The sequence below is a fragment of the Doryrhamphus excisus genome, chromosome 10 (assembly GCF_030265055.1).
Source record: "Doryrhamphus excisus isolate RoL2022-K1 chromosome 10, RoL_Dexc_1.0, whole genome shotgun sequence".
In the NCBI taxonomy this organism is placed as follows: Eukaryota; Metazoa; Chordata; class Actinopteri; order Syngnathiformes; family Syngnathidae; genus Doryrhamphus; species Doryrhamphus excisus.
In genome coordinates, this window is record NC_080475.1 from 17,123,602 (window position 1) to 17,144,462 (window position 20,861).

General features: G+C 42.6%; 1 protein-coding gene across 4 annotated transcripts in view; it reads right to left on the reverse strand.

Moving 5' to 3' along the window:
- casz1 (castor zinc finger 1) overlaps window positions 1–20,861 on the reverse strand; it is a 149,647-nt gene that overhangs the window by 57,282 nt on the left and 71,504 nt on the right. The window contains exons 1-2 of one of the 4 annotated variants that reach the window (XM_058083443.1): window positions 9,256–9,655; window positions 5,608–5,642 (exon numbers count right to left, since the gene is read on the reverse strand). The exons of 1 other annotated variant lie outside the window; for it this stretch is intronic. Coding sequence is in view for 1 of the 3 variants with exons in the window: in XM_058083439.1 (XP_057939422.1) it covers window positions 9,256–9,304 (49 nt within the window). In the remaining 2 variants the exon portion in view is untranslated. Of the gene's footprint in view, window positions 1–5,607; window positions 5,643–9,255; window positions 9,656–20,861 lie in introns of those variants that run through there. 2 more of the 4 variants (XM_058083442.1, XM_058083439.1) reach the window with 2 other exon arrangements.

The window sequence follows — 20,861 nt, forward strand, 5'->3', positions numbered from 1 at the left end:
CTAAATATCGAACACTATGTACATTCCCCAGCAGCCTGCAATACTGAGAGGAATGACACTTGCTGTGATCAAGGACATGAATTGCTCATTGATTTTTAGGGGCCAGCTTAACTATCCATTCCAATTGATTTTTAGCTTTGCTGGGTGTGCGAGTTATGGCAATTTTAATGTATCATCTGTATGTGTACTCAGCACCCACTGCCACAAGATTTACAGGTCTTTGCAAGATCATATGTGTACTGGTGGGACAGCTTTTTTACTATATAAACATAAAAAAACATAAAAGCTTAATTTGTTCCATAATAGTTGAAAAGGAAACTAATCTTTTACATCCCTTTTTATACCCGAGACATAATCTACCCTTGAACGTGGTAAATGCTCTGTTGGGGCTAAACTGCACCTTTTTATATTGTGATTCATAGAAAAGAGGCCTGAAGCCTGTGAATGGCCTGTTTTAACATTCAGGGTTCTAATTCCATACACCAGCCACGCCAACGGGCTGTGGCCAGCGCACTTTGCAAATTTTGTGAGTAGCACAGTCTGGCGCAGCAGGGCGCACTCACACCTCCATCCCTCCCACAAGTGGCAAAGACTAATCAAGTGAACGCCTCTCATTGCCTTTAAATGCGCATCCGAGGCACACTACAATACAAAACAATGCGCCAAAGAAGCAAAATTGTCACTGTGACAAGCTGAAAATTTGGACACGTCCGAGGGTGCGCCGCCATGCCGATCTCGCCGCAGTCCAGTCCACCAAATGACCAAATTGGCTGGCGTAGTGGTGGGCTGGGGGACATTACATTGCCACTGTGTGGGCTGCGCCACGCTCCGCCACCCTGCGCCACTTTGCGCTGCGCCACGTATTTAGAGCCCTCAGTGTTAAGCAGCATTCTGGTACAGCATACATGTGCATATGGTCTGTTTTGAATACGTGTGCAGATATTGTCATGACAACCATAAAACCTGTCAATTAAGAAGTCAGCTAAATAATGAATAATCAACGGCCTGCAATGTCGTAGCAATGTGATACAAAACAGTGTAAACTCATCTGCCAGGTAGAAAGACAGTAAAATAGCGGCTCATTCTCCCACATCCAGCTTAGGTTTCAGCGAGGCTGGCATGCATTTCAATTCACCGGCAAAGAATGAGCTCTCACACGATATCGTTCTCTCAATGGCGTCACTTTCAACTTTTAAACAAGGCAATTTTTTTCGTTGAAGCAGTTAGGAGGTAACTGTTTTTTGTTCTGTCAGGGTGGAAAAAAAGACTGTATGAACCACACTTTAGTCCTTTAAAGAAAAAACCCCAGTCTGCTTAATTAATGTTTTACAAGTGCTGCTGTGTTCTTGGTGAAAGAAAAAAAGTGGCTATCAAAGCCAACAGGTTCAGATTACGTACGCTAATTGAAATTCTGAATTTCTAAGCCAATGCCTTTTTCTTTTTCCTTTCTGTCATCTCTCTCTTTTTCAAACAATAAAGCTTAGCATTTTCTAGTCCACAAATGACATAAAATCATTTAAGTAATATGGGCTTTTCCTTTTTTCCTCCCTCCCTTTATTTTCATGTTCTGCTGCTGGGTTCATGAGACGGCTTAATAAAGCAGTAAACGCTTTGGGAAGAGTGTGTGTGTGTGTGTGTGTGTGTGTGTGTGTGTGTGTGTGTGTGTGTGTGTGTGCGCGTGTGTGTGTGCACATTATCTTGTGTGTTACCTCCACTAGGGACCTCAAAGAAGGAGGCTGCTTCTACTCGAGCTGCTTGTCTTCAAGAATAAAGCCAAAGAGTGAAAGGCAAAGTGACTAATGCTGAAAGCTGAGCCAAACTGAGACGATTCGGCGCCTCTTAGGTTGAAACCAAAAGAGCCCCCAAAAGTGTCCCGTCACAGTTAAAGGCTCTCCAAAAAAAATCCCCCAAAAGATCAAATGATGTTATATAAAGTCAGCTGTGAGAATAAACATTTGATTTGAGTTTGAAGTGGTGACTCAAGAAGTGCAGATAGAGGAATTACTCTACATTTTAAAAACATCATCCTTGATAACCTTTGTTCTGAGTTAATCATTGCTTCGCCTCTCTTTTATATTTATCCAAACTCGGTCCTTTCAATAGGACGTTATTTTATTGGCTTGTTTTGCAAGCATTCTAACGTTGCATTCTTTCTTCCTACAAGGTCAGCTCCAAGTGCGCCACGAGGACTATTTGCACATGGGCCTTTTCAGGTCAATTCTGTTGTATTTACTTCAAATAATTTTTGATAAGGGGTGTAAAAGACCAATAAATCTTACATCATAAACGGGAGAGGTGTAGCTTAAATAAGGCCATAAGATCAATGGCTGATTCTTTTCTTATCTAAGACATGTTCACATTTTGAGTCAACTCTCCGCACTCCCTCCCACTGAACCGCCCCCGCCCCATCTCAATGCAACCTCCGTGTCACTAAGCAGCATAGGAGCTTGTTAGATTCCGTCCAATTGTCTCCCACTGCGGCCGGCAAGCAAGCTCTTGTTTCATAGAAAAGTACCTCCCCTGTTATCTCCCCAGCACTATAATCACTTAACAAAGACTTGAGCATTTGCACAAATTAAAACATCAATAATGCATAAGTGCTTTTCAGTTTTGAGCTATAGTGTCCCGGTATTGGGATGAAATACCTTCTCTGCCAGTGGAAAAAAAAGGCTGGCTCATCCCAATAGAACAAGCCGTCCTACAAAAGCAACCATGGCCTCTCTGCTTGATCAGGCCAAAGCCCAGTTGGATATTTGGGATATGTAACTGAACACGTTGGAATAGCATGAGAGAGACGTGCAAGAAGGCGTTAAGTGCTGGTGGTGCTTCGGTGCAAACAGGCAACACCCTTAAGTGGCACAAGTGCTGGCATCCCTCCATCGAGAACACCGCAGCCACATCCCGGACTTTAACATGTTTGATCAGTTATGTGGTTTAAGCTCTCTGATCAGCTCAGTGGAGGACCTGTCTATTGTTTTGAATCCAAAAACACGTTGGTGGTCAGTCTACATGTGTCCTACATGTGTCCTGAGACTTAAAGGTGGTCGGTCTGGTCTCTCAGCCTCGGTCAGTTGGGATATGCTCCAGCTTCCCAGCTTCCCATTTCCATATGATGGGATGTCAACCATTGTTGTGTCTGTGCAACTGTAAGATTACAAGATTTTTTGTTTTTTAATACGGTGTTTGCGCTTCCTCTTTATCGGTCATGTTGCCACACAGCAATTTAGGTGTTTGTTGAATTAATTGTTAGATTATACTTTGCCACAGCGATATGATGTCACAACATCACCAGCCCAATTACACAGCGAGTGGAGGAAACACACTCGTGATGGGCTTTACCATTCCACAGTGTTCCATTGCAAGCCAACCGGTTGGTGGAACGGTTCACTCAGAGCAGGATGGGCATCGCCACCTCCCTTAATGTTTGTGCTTTCATTTCTTTTAAGAGAGGGATAAAAAAAAAAAAAAAAAAACATTTGTTACTGCAGCCGAGCGCATCAGCCATTTTGTGCTGACTTGGGTGAAGTACATGGCCAACACAGTCGCACCAACACCGGCAGAGGACAAGCCACCCTATACAGATGGCCTCAAGGACAATTAGCAGTAATGATTGGTTGCCACATAAATGAGGGGATTTCTATTTGCCACTGCACTTGCTGATGATCACGCACCAAATGCCGCTGACAACATGATTTAAAATGAGACCTCTGTTACTTAAATATGCACACGCACACAAGCAGCAAAAAGTGTCTCTCGCTATTTGAAAGGATAAAGGTGGAACTTTAAATCATAAACAAACACCCGACGATCGCAAAGAATGAAGAGATGAGACAAATTGCACAGCCATCTAAAATATTATCTCTTCAATCATCCCTCTCTCCTCTTTCAGATATCTGCAACCCCCAATCCCCCTAAACCCCCCCCAGCTCCTCCCCTCTTCTGTGAGTGAGTCTGGCAAACAATCCCCTTGTTAGCAAACTGTTAAGACAGCCGCTTGGTACACAAATTGCGCTCGACCAAGCGAATTTGTTTTGCAAGGGTGACCTGTTTAATCATCTCATTTTCTTTGGCGGACATTTATTCATCTGGTTTCCACGGTTACAGGGAACATTAAGGGGCTACAGTAATAAGGCTGGAGAGTCAAACAGGTAATAAAAAAATTAACGCCATTTTCCAGCAGCCGAGGACAGTGGGTGAAATGAATCAAGGGAGAGAGGAGTGGAACAGAGGGGGGAGCTGAGGCGCGAGTGAGGAGGTGGGGGTCCAATATTGTCCAAACAATAAGACTAATCGCTTATTTTACTCTGTAGATCAAGGTGGTGCTGTTATGGACATGACACTTTGAGCACAGAGCAGCAGAGATAGAAGCTTTTAAAATGGCCGTGCTCCTTTTTTATTGTCATTCGGCGATTACATATCACAACAATTAAAAGTCAGTCGGAGATATCTATCCACTTTGTTGCTTTTTTATTTCTCCTGCGTTTCAAGAAGGAAGATCATTTGCGTCCATGCCAATATCATACGTGACATTTAGAAGCCCCGCTGAGAAATGCTTTGTCGTCCTCGCGGGTTAAATCATCTTTTTTAATATTGTCTCCTGAACAACTGCCGGGGAAAAAACAAAGACAGACATGACAATATGGAGTTGATGCCTGTCTAACGAGTGTCCAAACTTCTTGCCAAATATAGAAAAGTCTGGCACAATAGAGGAACAGGTGCTGAGGACCACAGAAGACGTGGCGGGCCGTGGAGCCGGGTCGCTCCTGAATGCCAAATAAGGCAGTGGGAAACATTGCATCCAGCCGCAAAACCGCCAACTGTCATGTGATTTTCTGATCATTGTCACCGCTTCCAAAGCGTCTCCCGGGTTGAAACAATACTTCACCACCGTGTTTCTCTTAAATAATCGACGGACAAGAGAAAACAAGCAAGGCATTTTATGCATTACTCATTTCTCCACTCCTTCTAGAACTATTTCTGATTGACAACAAGTCTTTGGCACTCCTAAAATGTGCAGAAATACTTTCAACCAAACCCTTAATCATTTCAATGGTCTGGTTTAACCAGTATTTGGGCATTTTACATCTCTGCCAACACCTGTCCCTCACCCTGCTGGAAAAACAAAGTGAATCCAAGACTTTGTTACCGCGTCTTCTACGATGCTGCGTGAGTGGCTCAGGGGTCAGAAAGGAAAGCGCGACTGGGCTGGAGACAATGAGTCTCGAGGGGGGGGTAGCGACCCGAGCTTACACTCAAACGCGCACTCTCATGTTGCCAGCGAGTGTGCGGCACTTGCCCACCTCCACTCCATGAAATTGACTCTGGGTGTAAAATCCCCACAGGAAGACTCAGAATGGACAGCAGATAGAGAGGGAAAGAAAGCTTAGCTGCGAGGCGGCGGGACCGCCAACTGTTCTTCCAACAGCCTCTTAACAGGTGTAGCTTCTATAACCATGTAATCCTATCAAGTTACCGACTAAAAAAAGGAAAGAAATCTAGCAAACTCTGCTCCTCTCTCGCTCGCTCCTCAGTCTTTCTGATGGCGGAGACAAAAATGAGCAGCTGGCCTTCAGATGTAACACACAGAGTAGAGGAATCATTGCTGACCTTAATGCCACCGTGAAGCACAAGCGGGGGGGAACCTGAAGTGGAGAGAGAGTGTGGGCAGTGTTTAGACATTCATGTTTGCAGGCAATTACGGATAAGGACAGAACTACTGGCTGGGTAACTCAGCAGAACAAACATTTCCTCACTTCACGCAGAAGGGAAGGCAAGAAAGGGAAAACGAGTTCATCAGAAACAAAGCAACAAACAAAAAGCCACATAAAACTATGAAAGTTCCCCTTTTGTTTTAGCCGATAATGACATCCACCTGATAGCGGGAATAGAGGAATTGAATCAAACAAATGACTGAAAGTGATGCCGGCTCCCAGGGGCTTTCTGTTGCTCGCCCAGATAAGCGGCGGTCAGGAGATGAACTCGCATCAGCGCCCTCTCTAAACTCCGCAGCCGCTGCCTCATCGCACCAAAGTTGCAGCCCCTCACTGGCCTCGCCAGCCAACCTCCGTGCGGCGGCGGCGGCGGCAGCCCGGTTTCCACCTTTAAGACCCCGCTGCCACATTTAAAAGGATTAGTCACCACATTTTGTGCCGGCTTAATCTCTCTTTCAGCCGGCCTAATAAGTGCGCCTCGATAAGCGAAGCATGCAAATTCATTCATGGCCAGTGGAGACCGCGCTTTCAGGGAAACACGGCAAAGTCTTCCACTCCGCTAATTACCTCTTCATTTTCCCTTTTGCCCTCTTACATGGCATATCAATGACTTAAGATTATTCCTCTTCTTTGCTTCCCATGAAATCAGAATTTTGTATGTGAGATTAAGGGACGGATGCAAATTACCGGAAGCAAAAAAAAATACATTTTCATTTTTAACTGCCAATACCTGATGTCATCCAAACGTATCTATTTTATGTTAGATACCAAGGTGCGACCTGTTGATCATTGTGGAATATTTCTTTGTGGACTATTAATTGGACCATTACTCCATATTGGTGACAGGGAGCTGTGAGCTTTTAATTAGGTGCCAGTCATTGCATGAGTGCACAGCCATGAAGAAAGGGGGTGTTGATGCCACTTGCCTTACTCGTGGTCCATATCAAGTAGCCGCCAACACTTGGACCACCGCAGCAAGGCTACGGGACGGCCCACGTGCATCTGGACTTGGTTCCGTCATTTGATCTCACGGTTCCTCTGTTTTACTCTTGTTAAAAAAAGGCCACTTGGTGTGATTTTGGGTATTAAAAGACGGGGTAATGCATATAATTATGGTGAGCGGGCACATGCTCAATCAGGACTCGGCTGTCCCTCTCTTTCTGTCTCCCCTCTCGATACTCACTCACACACACACACACACACACACACACTTCCACTCCCTCCCCTTCTCTACTGTGTTCCCTCTCTTCTCCCACGGCTGAAACCAGGCAATACACACACACACACACACCCGTGCGTAACATCAATCAACACTGCGAGCAGACCATAAAACTCCACAAACATATATGCCACCTTTAACTACTGAATTTTACATTTATTTTCTAATGCTTAACCATGAATTTACACCAATTAATACTAAACACTTCAAATCATTAAATCTAGTGGAAATATGAAACTTTCATAAAATTAGAACATGATATAATGTGCTATATTTTTTTTATCAATTCATGTAAAGTAAATTAAGTCATAAAAATGGATTAAAAAAATAATAATCCAAGCCAACTGAAAGTCAAAAAAACAGAATGGTATTTTGAAAAGATGTTTTGGGTGACAGAGGCGGTGCTAATCACCTCGTTGCCGTGAAGCTGTGCCCCCGACGAGGCTCCTCATAGAATAGGAGGAACCCCCAGGAGAAATCGGCTTGAAAGAGGTTAAAGACAATGACTCACTTTTTTTTCCTCCCTTCCAAATGTCTGCCCGTTAAATTTATTTCAAAACTCCGTTAATCTGCTGTACACAACATTCACATTAGCATAGCCCAGCCCCCCAATAAAAAATCCGGCTAGTTTAATTAAAAAATGTAAATTTACTGTCATCGGAGGAGCAGGAGAAATAGGAGTACAACAGCATATTTTATTGCAGGAGATATCAAAATGATTCAGGTTATGGCTAAATTGTGATATAAGGTTATTGAGGCCCGTCAGACCTCCGCTTGTTTTCCTCCCTCATTTCATCCCCGTTTTGTGGGAGGCTATTAAAGATGGAGAGGGCCACAAAGGGTTAATGAGACAACTGTGCGAGGGTGAAGGCAATCAAAATTATGACTCATAAGTTGGGGAGGGGGGGAGAAAAAACCTCTTTTATTAGCTGGCAAAAAGTTAGAAATTAGGGTGTGTCGTGGTACAAGTGTCACCCGGCTGTTATTTTGGACCAAACGTGCACATCGGTGAGCACATGACAGACATGCCCACATGCCCGAGTCTGGCGTGGGTCTGTGGTCACGTTGGCCTGCTGCAGCGCATCTCTTTCAGCGTAACGTCAATAATCCTTTTTAGATTCTCTCATTTCTTCTTCACGACAAGTGGAAGGGGGTTTGTGATGGAACAACAAACAGATTTAAAACGTTCCTATAAACATATTAAAAACAAGAGTCTGCAGCTGGAGCTGATTGGGGTGGAATTGTAATTATTGTTAAGAAAAATGTCATCGTAATTCTACACAGCAGTTTTTTTTTTTTTGCTGTCAAGAACAATATGTATTGTTAATATTATTTCCTACAGAGGAAACGTGTCTGGATGGGATAGTTAGGCACAGTAAGAGTTTAAAATAAACTTTTTTTTAAAGAGAAAGCTAAAACTAAAGTTCTGCAAAAGGTGATAAATAGGCTGTACACTAAAATTAATGAAGTATACAGAGACCACTAATAAATACACACACACACACACACACACACAGACAAGTCAGTGTACAGCAACAGAAAACACACCCGTATCAACACTACACACACAGACAAACAAAGAAGTAAATGTTACTGTGGCATATTACATATTAGCATAAAAGTGAGTGCTTCCCCGAAGTGGAAAGTACAGTGACACCCAGTAGCTTGAATTTAGATACAAGAGGGCAACAAGTTCATCCCCTAAAGTACTTAGCCACAACCTGACAGGATGGATGACACGTTTAAAGCCTACTACGTATTTTACATAAATGTGTATTTGTACACATTGTATTTGGAGCACAGGAGACTTGGAATTCTACCTGAAAAAGCGCTAGTGACCGCCCTCCGCCGTGTACATGTGTGGCAACAAAACAGCTTGTTTGCTTTGTCCCCTTGGCAACAAATCCTTAGGCCATTCATTGTATCCTAATGGCATTGTCAGTGCCTCTGTGGAGAAAACCAACACCTGTATTTGTACAGTGAAATATGTTGGCCTGCACACAAAAAGCTGACATTTGATCAAGTGAGGAGTTGAAAGAAAACAACCCAAAATGACAGCAGTTGAGAGAAAATGAAAGGTGCCTTGTGAACTTTCTCCACATGTGTGCTGCGTGGGTGAAAAGAGGCAATCATATTTGATATTGCAGTCACCTTTGGGCACTCTCAAAGAGCTATAAATACGGGTGTGTACATATGGGTGTATATATGCCGTCCTTACTGGCACGTAGTTTAATCATGAACAACCTTCCCCAGATAAGGGCACACCTCTAACTGTCTTTAAATATCAACAAAAAGCTGGCAAAGTGAGAAATGAAGACTACTCACCATATTCAGGGAAGTCGAAGTTAAATCCTCTCAGACATGTAACTTTCATAATACTGCTCAACTCTGTTGGAAAGTCATTGAAACGTTGCTCAATGGAGGGGCAGGTAAAGCAGAAAAGTGACTATGGCATAAAAAAGGCTTCCTTCAATCATGCACTAAACTCCTTGACATGTAATCTGTCAATAGTTTGTTGCTGAGATAATGCCGGCTGCCACGAGCAGATTTGATTGGCAGGTTCGGGTCTGGCCCCTCCTCCCTGTGGCTTGACAGTGGGGGGGGGTAGGTGAGAGAATATGGCGCCTCCCCCTTCCCTCCTCTCTCTCTCTCTCTCTGGTGTGTCTGCCTCTCTCTCGCCCCTGCTTTGCTTCCATGCACACACCACAGACCAAGCTGCTGGTGATGTCGTCTCAATAGGCTGATAGGAAATTATGGCAGAGGAGCCCCCTGCACTCTTTTTTTTTTTACTCCCTCCCTCAGTGGGCTGGCCTTTTCCATCTCTGTGGTCTTCTAGCCTTTCAACTCTCCCGGGGAGGAGCCTGTGCTGCCTCCATTCAAATGAGGGGAGCGCCTTTTTCCTTTTACAGAGAAACACCGATATATGTCTTTGCAACACTGCACAACATCGTAGGTATTATGAAATCAAATAAAATCACTTACAGTAAGCAAATGGACTTTTGACAATCAACTGCACACAAAGGAACATTCAATAATAATTGCATTTCATTCATAATTTAATGATTGCATGATAATCTTAGATGTGTATTTTGATGATACACCGGCCTGGGATGAGGGGGGTCTACTTTAATGGTCTATTGTATTGTCGGACCAGCCAGGCCACTTATACTCTGACTTCTTTGTCATGCTTGTACTTGGAAAATGTTCACCTTTTTTTTGGGAAATTCTCCAAAAAAGTGTTTAGCAAAGTAGTTATACTCTGCAGCTGTAAGGGGGGTCGTGGGGCGAACAAAAAAACATTTGTTACTACTACTTTAGGAGCCCCAGTACATCCCAAACTGTGTGCAATATATTTTGCTATAATTGGGTTTGTGCTGTCTTAAAACCTGAAATTGTAAAAAAAACAAAAATATGTCCCATAAATAGAATTCCCATGTCATACAATACCTTCCTTCTGTCTCTCTTAGAACTCTCTGTCAGCGCCTGCGTCTGATAAGCTATCAGTTTTCCTTGTAATTTCAGGTGAAATGATAAACCTGGGCCGTTACCAGGTGACAATGAATACTTTATAAGTCAAACCCCATATTTGCCTGGCAGTTTCTTCCGTGCTGGCATGCAAAGTGCCTCTGGGCCATTGTACATAACACCCTGTCACTGGAAATATGGCTTGGGATGAACAATGCAAAGTTTATACAATAATAGAATAGAATACTGAAGTCTGACATCTACTCCAGCCGTTCATAAAGGCGGCGTCCAACTAGCATTTACTGAAGGCAAAAAGAGGAAATGAACAAGTTTATGGCTGTGAACCAGCGTGCAACGATACACCGTGTTGCCTTCACTTCCTGAGTGTTGTCAGCAAAAAATTCAAGTATGTACATAAAACAGGTTTTGGTTCATTTCTAAAATGTGATGACTGATCTGGGTTCATAAAGGACAAAACGGTCTCTACCTTACAAAAATAATAATGCTGACAATAAAGTATATACAAAATATTGTATATGTATTTAACATTCCACTGTGATTTATTGAATACATCAAAAACTATGGTGTCCACTGTGTAGGTAGAAGCGGCACCTTTATCGGACCTGAACATTTCCTGAAAGCACTGACAGCTTTTGTTTTTTTCTCAGAAGTGACATTTCCACTCTTGTAGCAGCTTGTCAGGCTTGTGCTGTGCCGTTTACTCTCATTCCTTGATGTGGTGGACTCATTAATCACTGCAAACAAGTATTTATCAGACGGATTGGTGTAGTAACCCGCTGGTGCGTCAGGTTCTTCTACCATTCCTTTGCCAAGTGGTGAACTGGAATGGAGACGAATGGTGAAATACCTCATTGTTGTACTTTTAAAAGGAGCTCTTAGTGTTTGTCAACATGAAAAGAGAGAATTTAATGCTAAACAAAAGTCACTGCCTACTGTAGTAGAGCACGGTACCACAGGCTAATTATGTACAAGTCACTAGCACTGGGAAATGAGAGCCAAATGTAATGTCATTTGGGACTCCGATGAGGTCATCCAGGAGATGTTTCCATAGCGAGACACGCATAGATGCTAAGAAGAGACCAGGTCATATCCATAACAATAGTTTTCCATGTAAAAACCACAACTAACATTCAGCTAGTTAATATCAACGTTAATATTATACTCTATAGCACGTATCATAGGGGTGTACACAGTGCGGGCCCGGGGGCCATTTGCTGGCCGCAGCTTGTTTTTTAATGGCCCACAGCGTATTGTCGATATAAAATGGAACCAAAAAAACAGCAAAGAACAGCAAAAAGTAAAAATGTACAAAGAAAATGTTGAGACTAATAACTCATAAAACCAAGCCTTGTCTTTAAATTAGGGTTATCAATTTAAATCTATGGGGAAAAGTCAGTACAGGCCAACTAAACAGGATGTAGCATTTAATATTTGTTATTTAGTGATTATCGTCAACTTCTGCATTGTCCCTGCCAGCTTTGACCCCCGGTGTAGATGTCTAAATTGGAACCCATTCCAATGCAAATTGCTAATTGCAAAGTTGGTACAGATCTAAATAGGATTTGGGAACCTGCAATGTAAACATGTGAAGAAAGCCTTGATCTAGTTTTGCTCCAAGTACAAAAACATGTACAGTACCACTGAAGTGGACTTTGAGGAACACAGGCAACATTCTCAGCAGGGAGGGTACACGCAGGACAGCCCCTCTGGCCCCGGTGCTTGGCGTCTTTGGGGGCCAAACCATTATTTTCCAGAGGAGTTGTAGGGGCTATTCTTTTGATGTGGCCTCAGTGTATTGTAGGCTTCATGCAGGAGAATGTTGAGGGCAAGGTGGCGTGTATACGTGTGTGTGTATGCGTGTGTGCGCACCGCCATGCGCGTGACATGGCGGGGGTGCATCAGTCAAAGGGCCGGCAGGCCAGACGTTTGGCTGCCCCTGACAGTGCACTCCAGGAGGGGCCGGTCTGGTGCAGGGCCCGCTCGCCACCCTCCCTCTCCCGGGACAAAGGCCACGGCCCAGTTGAAAGATGTGAATTCAGTGGCTTTTGTGCCAGAAGCCCAGAGACATGCCGAGAGAGAAGTCTGACCTTTGCTGGGAGTCAGATTGTGTTTCTCCAACCCCTCTGGCTGTCTCCGCAAGCTCGGAATAAAGAGTGAGTGAGCGAATGGGAAGGGCGGGAGTGGGTGTGAGGGTGGGCCAAGGGTGGAGCTGCGCCATCCTCCTTGTGGAAGTCCAGTTTGTGTGAGGATACGCTTGTACTGCACCTCACTTCAACAACAAATTAAGAGTTTGTGTTTTTGAGCGTGCACGTTTATTCTTGATATTCACTGTCATGTTACTGTCAAATTGGTAGGAAATTGAACGTGTAAAAGCTTAATTCTGAAGCAGGGGCTTTGAAAGTGGGATTCAACAAGAGTTCAGCCTTGTGTTATTCCAGGTTGCCGATGATGTGGGATATTATTCCCCCTCACGTCTGTTTATATGGCATTATATATTTATTTTTAGGCAGGGGCTGAGCTGAATATTAAACTTAAAGCCAGCGCCATGATGTTGATGATGATGTTGATGATGATGATGATGATCGTCATTTGCATCACTCCTGACAATGATTCTTCACCATCTCATTTGATTTTTTATAATTGCTGTGTATACATGGACTTACACAGGCTAAGAAAACCAAAGCAGAATCCCATTACGGTTACACACTTGGAAGCAATTAACACAGAGTTTGTATTATAACATGCTGCAATGGCTTTCCTTTGTTTGTGTTTATGCTAGTGCATGAATTATGATATAGTATTTCACTTGGCAGCCGTCTGCTGAGAGCAGATATTTTGTAGATAGTACAGGCCTATGTTTTAGAGTAATATATTTTTCTTGACACAGCTTTCATCCCCCGGCCGTAATCATCATATCTCCCCCATTGCCCTCCCGGATGCAGACATACATAATGCAATCTTCCTAATTTTGATCCTTCGCAATCTGGTTTTTAAAGGGGAGGTGGAGGGAAAGGGGACATATTTCTGAAGGCTTGCTCAGTAATCATTTTAGACAGATAGCCTTTCCCATCGCAGATGAGCAAATATTTGTAAAGCAGCTATCTAATGGAAAATTATCGTGAAATTAGAGTGAAATTCATGACAGTGAAATCCGATTAGGTGTAATTCTATTTTGCCATCTTAGCCCACACAGCATATTTTTGTAGCGTTTTTTTCCATAAATACCTATGCCAGGGGTCCCGCTAATCGAATAAAAATGAAATTCATCTCCCCATTAAATTCAATTAGCTGCAATTTCTAAAGCCTAACAAAGATTTTAATTACTAAATTATAAAATTCTCCCTTGCCAAATTGGGTAGAGAAGTTGCCTGTATGTGAAAAACAAACCCATGAAAGGAAATTGTTGATCAAAAAAGATATCCAGGGGAAAATAACATTAGGGAGAGCACTGGGGCCCTTATTCAGCGAGTCTGGGTGGGGAGTGACGTGTGCCAAGCGTTAGGCTCTTGGGCCGCAGGAAATGAACTTAGCTGAGTTTCTCTCTGTCTCTAAATGGCTGCCCTCAGAGTTATTATGCTGTAATTGACTAATTGACACCTTAATTTCATTTATGGGGCTCCTGTGTTCATAAAGCAACCTCTGGGTGGGGCAGTGGCTGAGTGGAAGAGGTGGAAGTCTTGGTCCAGGACGCCAGGTAGGGCCTCGGGCCTTCAACTCTGCCCTCTGCAGATGGTGGTGATTATGCATTTGATAATAAAGGAAGAACAGAGTGACTTAACTTGGGCTTCAGCAGAACCTGACTTAGATGTTTAAATCCCTCTGATGCCTTGCATGTCCACTCTCACAGTCTGGCACAACCAGAATCCGAGACAAGTTTGCGTTCTGTTTACGCACAATTTACACACGCGCCCCCACAATTCATGACCAAAAAAGACCAGGCTCCCATACGACATATTTACATCTTGTCAAGCAGTGTTGTGCATGATAATTCTACGCGCAACGCTTCCTTCTTCCATGAAGCAGTCGTGGCATTACTTGGTCTCGCCGTGTCCCGCTGCTGCATCCCCCCCTCCCAAGTTTTGAAGTACAGAGAAAAAGCTCATGCAATAAAGAAAGGTAAGTCTGTATTTTCTCGCAAAGTGTGTGCAAATGTAAACAAGACTTTTGTTTTGCTCTTTTTTTTATTGTGAATAAATGACGGCATGTAAATTGGCAAATTTGTGAGTGACGCTTCAGCCGGCTTGTTGCCTTTCAGCACTTCTTTTCAGCACCTCTGCGCTGTCCATGCCAGAGGCCGCTGGTGGAGTTAACTCGGCCACTTTTCCTTGGCGGCGATGCCAATGTGATGTGATGTCAATAAGGTGACACAGTGATGTTTCAGCAGCAGCTGCAGTAAAGAAAGACTCGCAAAACTAAATGACAGCAAACTTTTATCCTCCTACGCAATTAAATTGGCCCTTCTAAGACATTCAGGTGCTTTGTGTGGAAAATAGAAGATTGCTTGAATGAACTTTTAATCATTATGACTCACTGGCGTCCAGTGTTAATCATTTTGGAGTTTGTAGTGTGCGTGTTGCACCGCAGGGTAGTGTTGTAAAAAAATGAAAAGTGTTGTTCCGAGGATGGACGGAGAGACGTGTTGGGATATTTAGGCTATGGCATTGGAACGGAGCACTGCTCTTCGTGTCTTAAGGTAGGAATAATAATAATACCGCCTCCCTCCACCATCATAACATAGAGGTGTTACTTGCCATGACACGCATGTGTTAACTACAATATCAAATGTAAAATTAGCGACCGCTGTTGACTTGTTTAGCCTTATTTCTCCAATATCTCAATGAGTGACCTATAAAGGGTAAACTTTCAGATATAGATTGGCATTAAACAGTGTAATGTGTGACGTTTGGAAGAAGATGACACTCGCATCACACTACGTACACCATTAAAAATGATCCAAATATTGTATTGAAAGACAATTGTATCAACTAATGAGGGTGGAGTACGACTGTGGAGAAAGACAGAAATTGAACCCACAGCAGAGTTGACTGACACAATAATACAATTGCTTTAAAAATCCTAGCCAGAGGCCCGTAGGTAAAAATAAAAATTGTATCTCGGTGAGGTTAATTGCATTGTAACATGTATTATGGATGATATTAAAGATATAATTAGTCCTATTTAGTAATAGCATGCACTACTGTGTAACAGCAAAAATAAATACATTCCATATAATAATATTTGAATGTGTGCATACACGAGTCGTGATATGATTCAAATGAGTCAAAGCAGTTGATCTCGAGCTTGGTTTCAGTGGGTAAGCATCGGTGCTCTGGGGTCTCAGGTCAGCAACCAGTTCTACTTCCCAGCCACCCCCTGCTCTCCGCCAGCGGGCCACTAAAATAACAGCCCGGCCGCCTCTGCAGAGTACAAAGCTTCATCTGAAAAGGCACCTGCTGTTTTTATTCACTTTAGCCCCATTTGGCAGCTAACTGTGTCTGTTTAAAGACACATGGAGGAGAAAGCTCAACTGGAAAATGCTAAATTATTTAGGCATGATGTCTAATTGCTTCAAGGCCGCCATTGTGGAAGCTAAGGACTGTGTGTATGTGTATGGTCGCCTGTCTATTGTGTAATGCAGGCATAGTCTCGCACTTGAAGTGTCTGGGTAAATATGACCAAACTGAAACTTTAATCTGCTTTTTCCACACCCAAGCTGGCTGGGTATTACACATAATCTTTTTTGTGTGTCATATGGTGGGAGATATAGATGGAGCTAATTTTTTAAGAGACAAATCTGATATTTGTCAACTGGTTGAAAAAAACCTGGGGATTTTCTCCTAATCCTCCCTCGGATGTGAAGGAGCGTTAACAGCAAAATGCAGATGGTGTTCTGTGCGCCGAGACTACCCAGCAGCCAGTGCGGTGCATACGGAGAGGCGCACCCTCGCCTCGCCAGGGCTCAGCGCAACCTGCAGATAGTGAACTCCCCTCTCATTTAATTAACAAGCCACTTGTGAAAAGATAGTTGACTTTATTCCAAAGTGCAAACTTGGCAAAATGAATTTCTCTCTTGTTTCTCTTTGCTTTTTTTGTTTCCTTTGCTGACATCACCCCCTTAAGTCGAGGTTGTTTTCATCAAATATTCAGTTATAACTTCACTGCAATGAGGGAAAGAAAAGACATTATAAATAAAATGGGCGTATGAATCTTTCAGGAAGCTAATTCTAACTTCTTCTAATGTCTCTAATTTGTCTTATGAAGCAGTTTTGCTTCCCGTTCAAACTGTTAGGCACAGCTTTGTTTATTCATTAGCTCGCTTCTTTAAGAGCTTTGTGCATTTTGTAGACTCACAGACTGAGATTATTTATTAAAAATCTCCTTATTCTAACTAAAACAATGAAGCACAGCAGTCCAGAAGGCTGGATTGTTTGACAATATTTTAGGGGGATATTGGCGTTGGTCATTTTAGCACCCGAATGCAACAGGTCAGAGCACTTTGAATGCATTCCTCAAGCGTTTTGTGGCTGCGCATTACATTAGACATTGTGTTGATGGCGGTTATGTACTGTATGCACTGCCTGGATCTCCAATATCACATCCAAAAGTTATGAGTAATACCAAATTTGAAGCTCATAACTTTTGGGTTTTTGTAATCTGTATGAAAACCAAATCAGATTTTCCCAGTGAGAAATAATGCATGTTCATCTAATTCATCTAATAATGAATGTAATAGTTTTTCTCATCTTCTTTAGCAAACGTTTGGAACTTGGCACTTTATTTGGCCCCGTTGCGGATTATTTTGCACCTGTAAAAGCCCAGACTGTCTGAACGCACACTGGCTTAACGCTGAGAAATACGCAGAGCGCTTGAGTGCCTCATCAGGTGTACAGTGCTTTATATGAGGAAGAAATGAGACAGATACAGAGTTGAGCATCGTTGTCATTCTGTGTGTGTTCCATGAACAAATAAACCACCCCCACACATAATAAATCAGATTAAAGGATTCCCTGTACGGAATCTGTCTGTAGTGTCCCTACTCTAAAAGAACTACTATCCACTCTGCACAGAGACTGAGTCGCCATTGCATGGACACCCGATTCCATGGAATGATACAACCAAGACGTAGTTTTGCTAACAATTTCTATTGACAACTGAATCCTACCAATCCTGGGGCATATGAAAAGCGAGGTACCACTGTACTAGCAATACAAGAAAGTGGCTTAAGCTCCTTTGCAGTAATTGGCACAATGGCAAGGGCAGCAGAAAACATACAGGCTGCCAACAGTGTGAAGGGGACTCGGTCACAGTGCAACACAAAGGCCTCAGCAGCAAAGAAGACATTAGCAAACACATACGATTGGGCCTGTTAGGTGTCTGGTACATCTTAACTAGTATGAGGCACCGGTCTTTGCCCAGACTTGGCAGTAAGCTGTAAATCGCAGTCCATTTTCTGGACAAGTTAAGTAAATAACCCAAGCAAGCATGCAAAGACACTATCAGGGAAAAAGAAATCCCCCAAAGTCACAGTGGTGACACTCTAATAAATCCAATAAAACTGAAGGAGAGAGGAGGAAGGGAGAGAGCGAGAGAGAGAGCGAGAGAGCGAGGGAGGAAGGTATCCTCTTTGCAGCCTGTGAGTGTCCAACGGCATTGATGCAATAACACCTCGTTCAGTGTTTAGCCCTTCTCAAAGGACAGGCGGGGATAACACTTTAAACCCTGTGGCTTTATCTCCTGCAGATTTTCCGTAAAATGACAAGCACTAAAGTTGGGGCCATGCGACTACCATGTAGGTCAGGGCAGATGGGGGGGGTTGAGAATGAGGGAGGTGACAGGAGAGAGATGGCGTGGGGGAGGATTTCTAATGTAACTGTGGAAAATAGCAAGCGCAAACCAGATTAGATTAATTAAGATTCTGAATACAACCAGGCTGGGAGGTCAACACAATGACAGACGACAAAGAGTTTCAAAAAGAGACCTTACTTTTGAAACATTCATGTTTTGACATCAACCATCAACCAAATGTATTTTGTTAGTTAAGCCTAAAACTGTAATGGATCATTTGATGTGTTTTTTTTTTCAGTAGGACTGTCAGTGAGTTGATATTTTGATCGCACACAAAAAGGGAATTGGCCAAAAACTGACTGTAATCCACATTTTTATCCAAGCTCAGAGCCTCTCTGACTGGCTTTGAGTGACCTGTCTTAAATCAAACTCAAAGGCACTATCCCTATGAACGTCGTATTGATCAATGCTAGCATCTATCTATGCATAAGAGCTTGTTGCAATTGATTTTTCCCTTCTTTGCAGTGAAAAAATAATACAGCTGATATGAATTACAGGTTATCTTGCCTCAATCCATCAAAACAACTCAGATAATACTTGCTGTTGCCAAGGAAACAATAATGGTTTTTGTCAGGTTTTCAACAATCAATTACATGAATGCATTAAAGGCCAGTGTTTTATATAGATTAAATTACCAACACACAGCAGGTAGTTCATGGAATCCATAGAAGCACATTTGTTTGTGAAACTACTTCCAAAGATATTTGGATTTCATTTGATTTCATATATTTGGGACATTCTGTATCTCTAGTTTAGTTTTCTATTACATGGGGCAACACTTTATGCTTAAGAGGCAATAATATGCAAATATAATCCAACAAAAGTTGCTATCCAAGTGAGTGTCATGTTTTGTATTTGTATTTTCTCCAGTTGTCACTAGTTGCAAACTAGATTGCTCCTTCCATCCATCCCTGTTCTAGATATGCCGCCTATCCTCAGTAGGAAATGAACAATTCCTGGAAATAAGCACGGTAAAATCTGACAGTGTGCACTCGATTAGGAGATGATGCTCTATCCGTTAGCATCATAACACATATGAAGGAGATGTGTCATGTTATGCATATCGGCATTGCTATCGGCTGATATCGATATCCGAACTTGAGAGTTGGACAATATAGGTTATCGGCAAATAAACCAATATCGGTCAATCCCGAGTAATAAGTAAATAATACAACACCATATCAGGTTTTGTTCATGTATGGACTTTAACATTTTTGGTTCCAGGTAAGCCATTTCAATGAGGACCCAAGTGTTCCCGTCGCTTTCAGGACAGTCGGCACCCTGATTTATTTGCCAGATAGATTTATGGATGAAAAAAAGCTCATTTAATATAATGTTTGAAGTTTTTTTAAGCCCGACACTCCCAGCCAACCCCCGTCTTTGGGCTGAAAATAATATGATGCTTCATCTTTGAAAGATGTACTTTTCCTAAAGCATTGTTGATTGCCCTGTGTCCATTACTTGGAAGGATTATGATAATATTCCACATTGTGCTCGGCGTGATGCACAGGAAATTCAATACTCAAAAGGTTAATGCAATCAATTAGGATGACAAAGGAGTAAAGTAAAACCCTCCTGCTCGTGGAAAAAGAGGCAGGAAGCAGAGAGGGGGAGAAAAGGTACTGAAAGCTTGAATGGATGCACAGAGAGAAAAGAGCCACTTCAACTGACAGAAAAATGGCATTTATTGGACATGTATCGGCTAAAGGCCACTTAATGAAACAAACATACGGTATATACACACAAACGTGATGAAAAAAAGGAATGACACAATGAATTGTGTTCAGCACGCAAGCAGTTGTAAGTGAACAATACGAGAGCACAGTTTTGTTGGAGGTAATCAGATATCTGCTCCACAGCCTAATGTTCATCATGCATTATGGACTTTTCCTCATTCTGAGTCAAGCTGTCTCAGCACTCCCGTGTGGGTTGCATGGGCTGACTGTTAACAGCATGCCAATTGTGTATGGGAAAGTTTTGTCATTTAGAGACATCGTAACGCTAAAGTAGAATTATCATTGCAGATTAATGGCTCAACCTCGATGGCATCAGTGAGCTCCTGCAACCCTTATAGAAAGCCATATGATCAGTTCAGGCGCACGTTATCAAAACGGTGACATATTCGTTCGCTTTTCAACCATTCGCTATTGGTGGCTAACAGTGGTGTTAAGAAAGTCTGAGCAGCGATATTTAGCCAACGTCTGCAACGCCCATTTTCTGCCAATATGTTGTGCAAGAAGAAAAGCCTAAAACCTTGTAATCCACTTAGGTAAGGCAGTAGACTTACCTACTTCTGCAAACACACAGCCACATAAATCCACTGCACCACCGCACTCTTACTGTAAATACTGCCAAGGTTGAAACAATAAGGCAAGACTCGTCCTACGGTGTGAAGACAAAAGACAAGTCATAATGTGTTGCATAAGTCAGAGATTTGTGCTTATTGACCAAAGTCTTATTACATCTGTCAAGGGTGAAAGTGTTTTTAGTAATCAGCTGTACAATATACAATAGGTAGGTTTCAGGAAAATATCAGTTCCCAAAAAGCATAATAGGTCCCTTTAAATATGCATGGTTTTGACTAATAACATAACAGCATG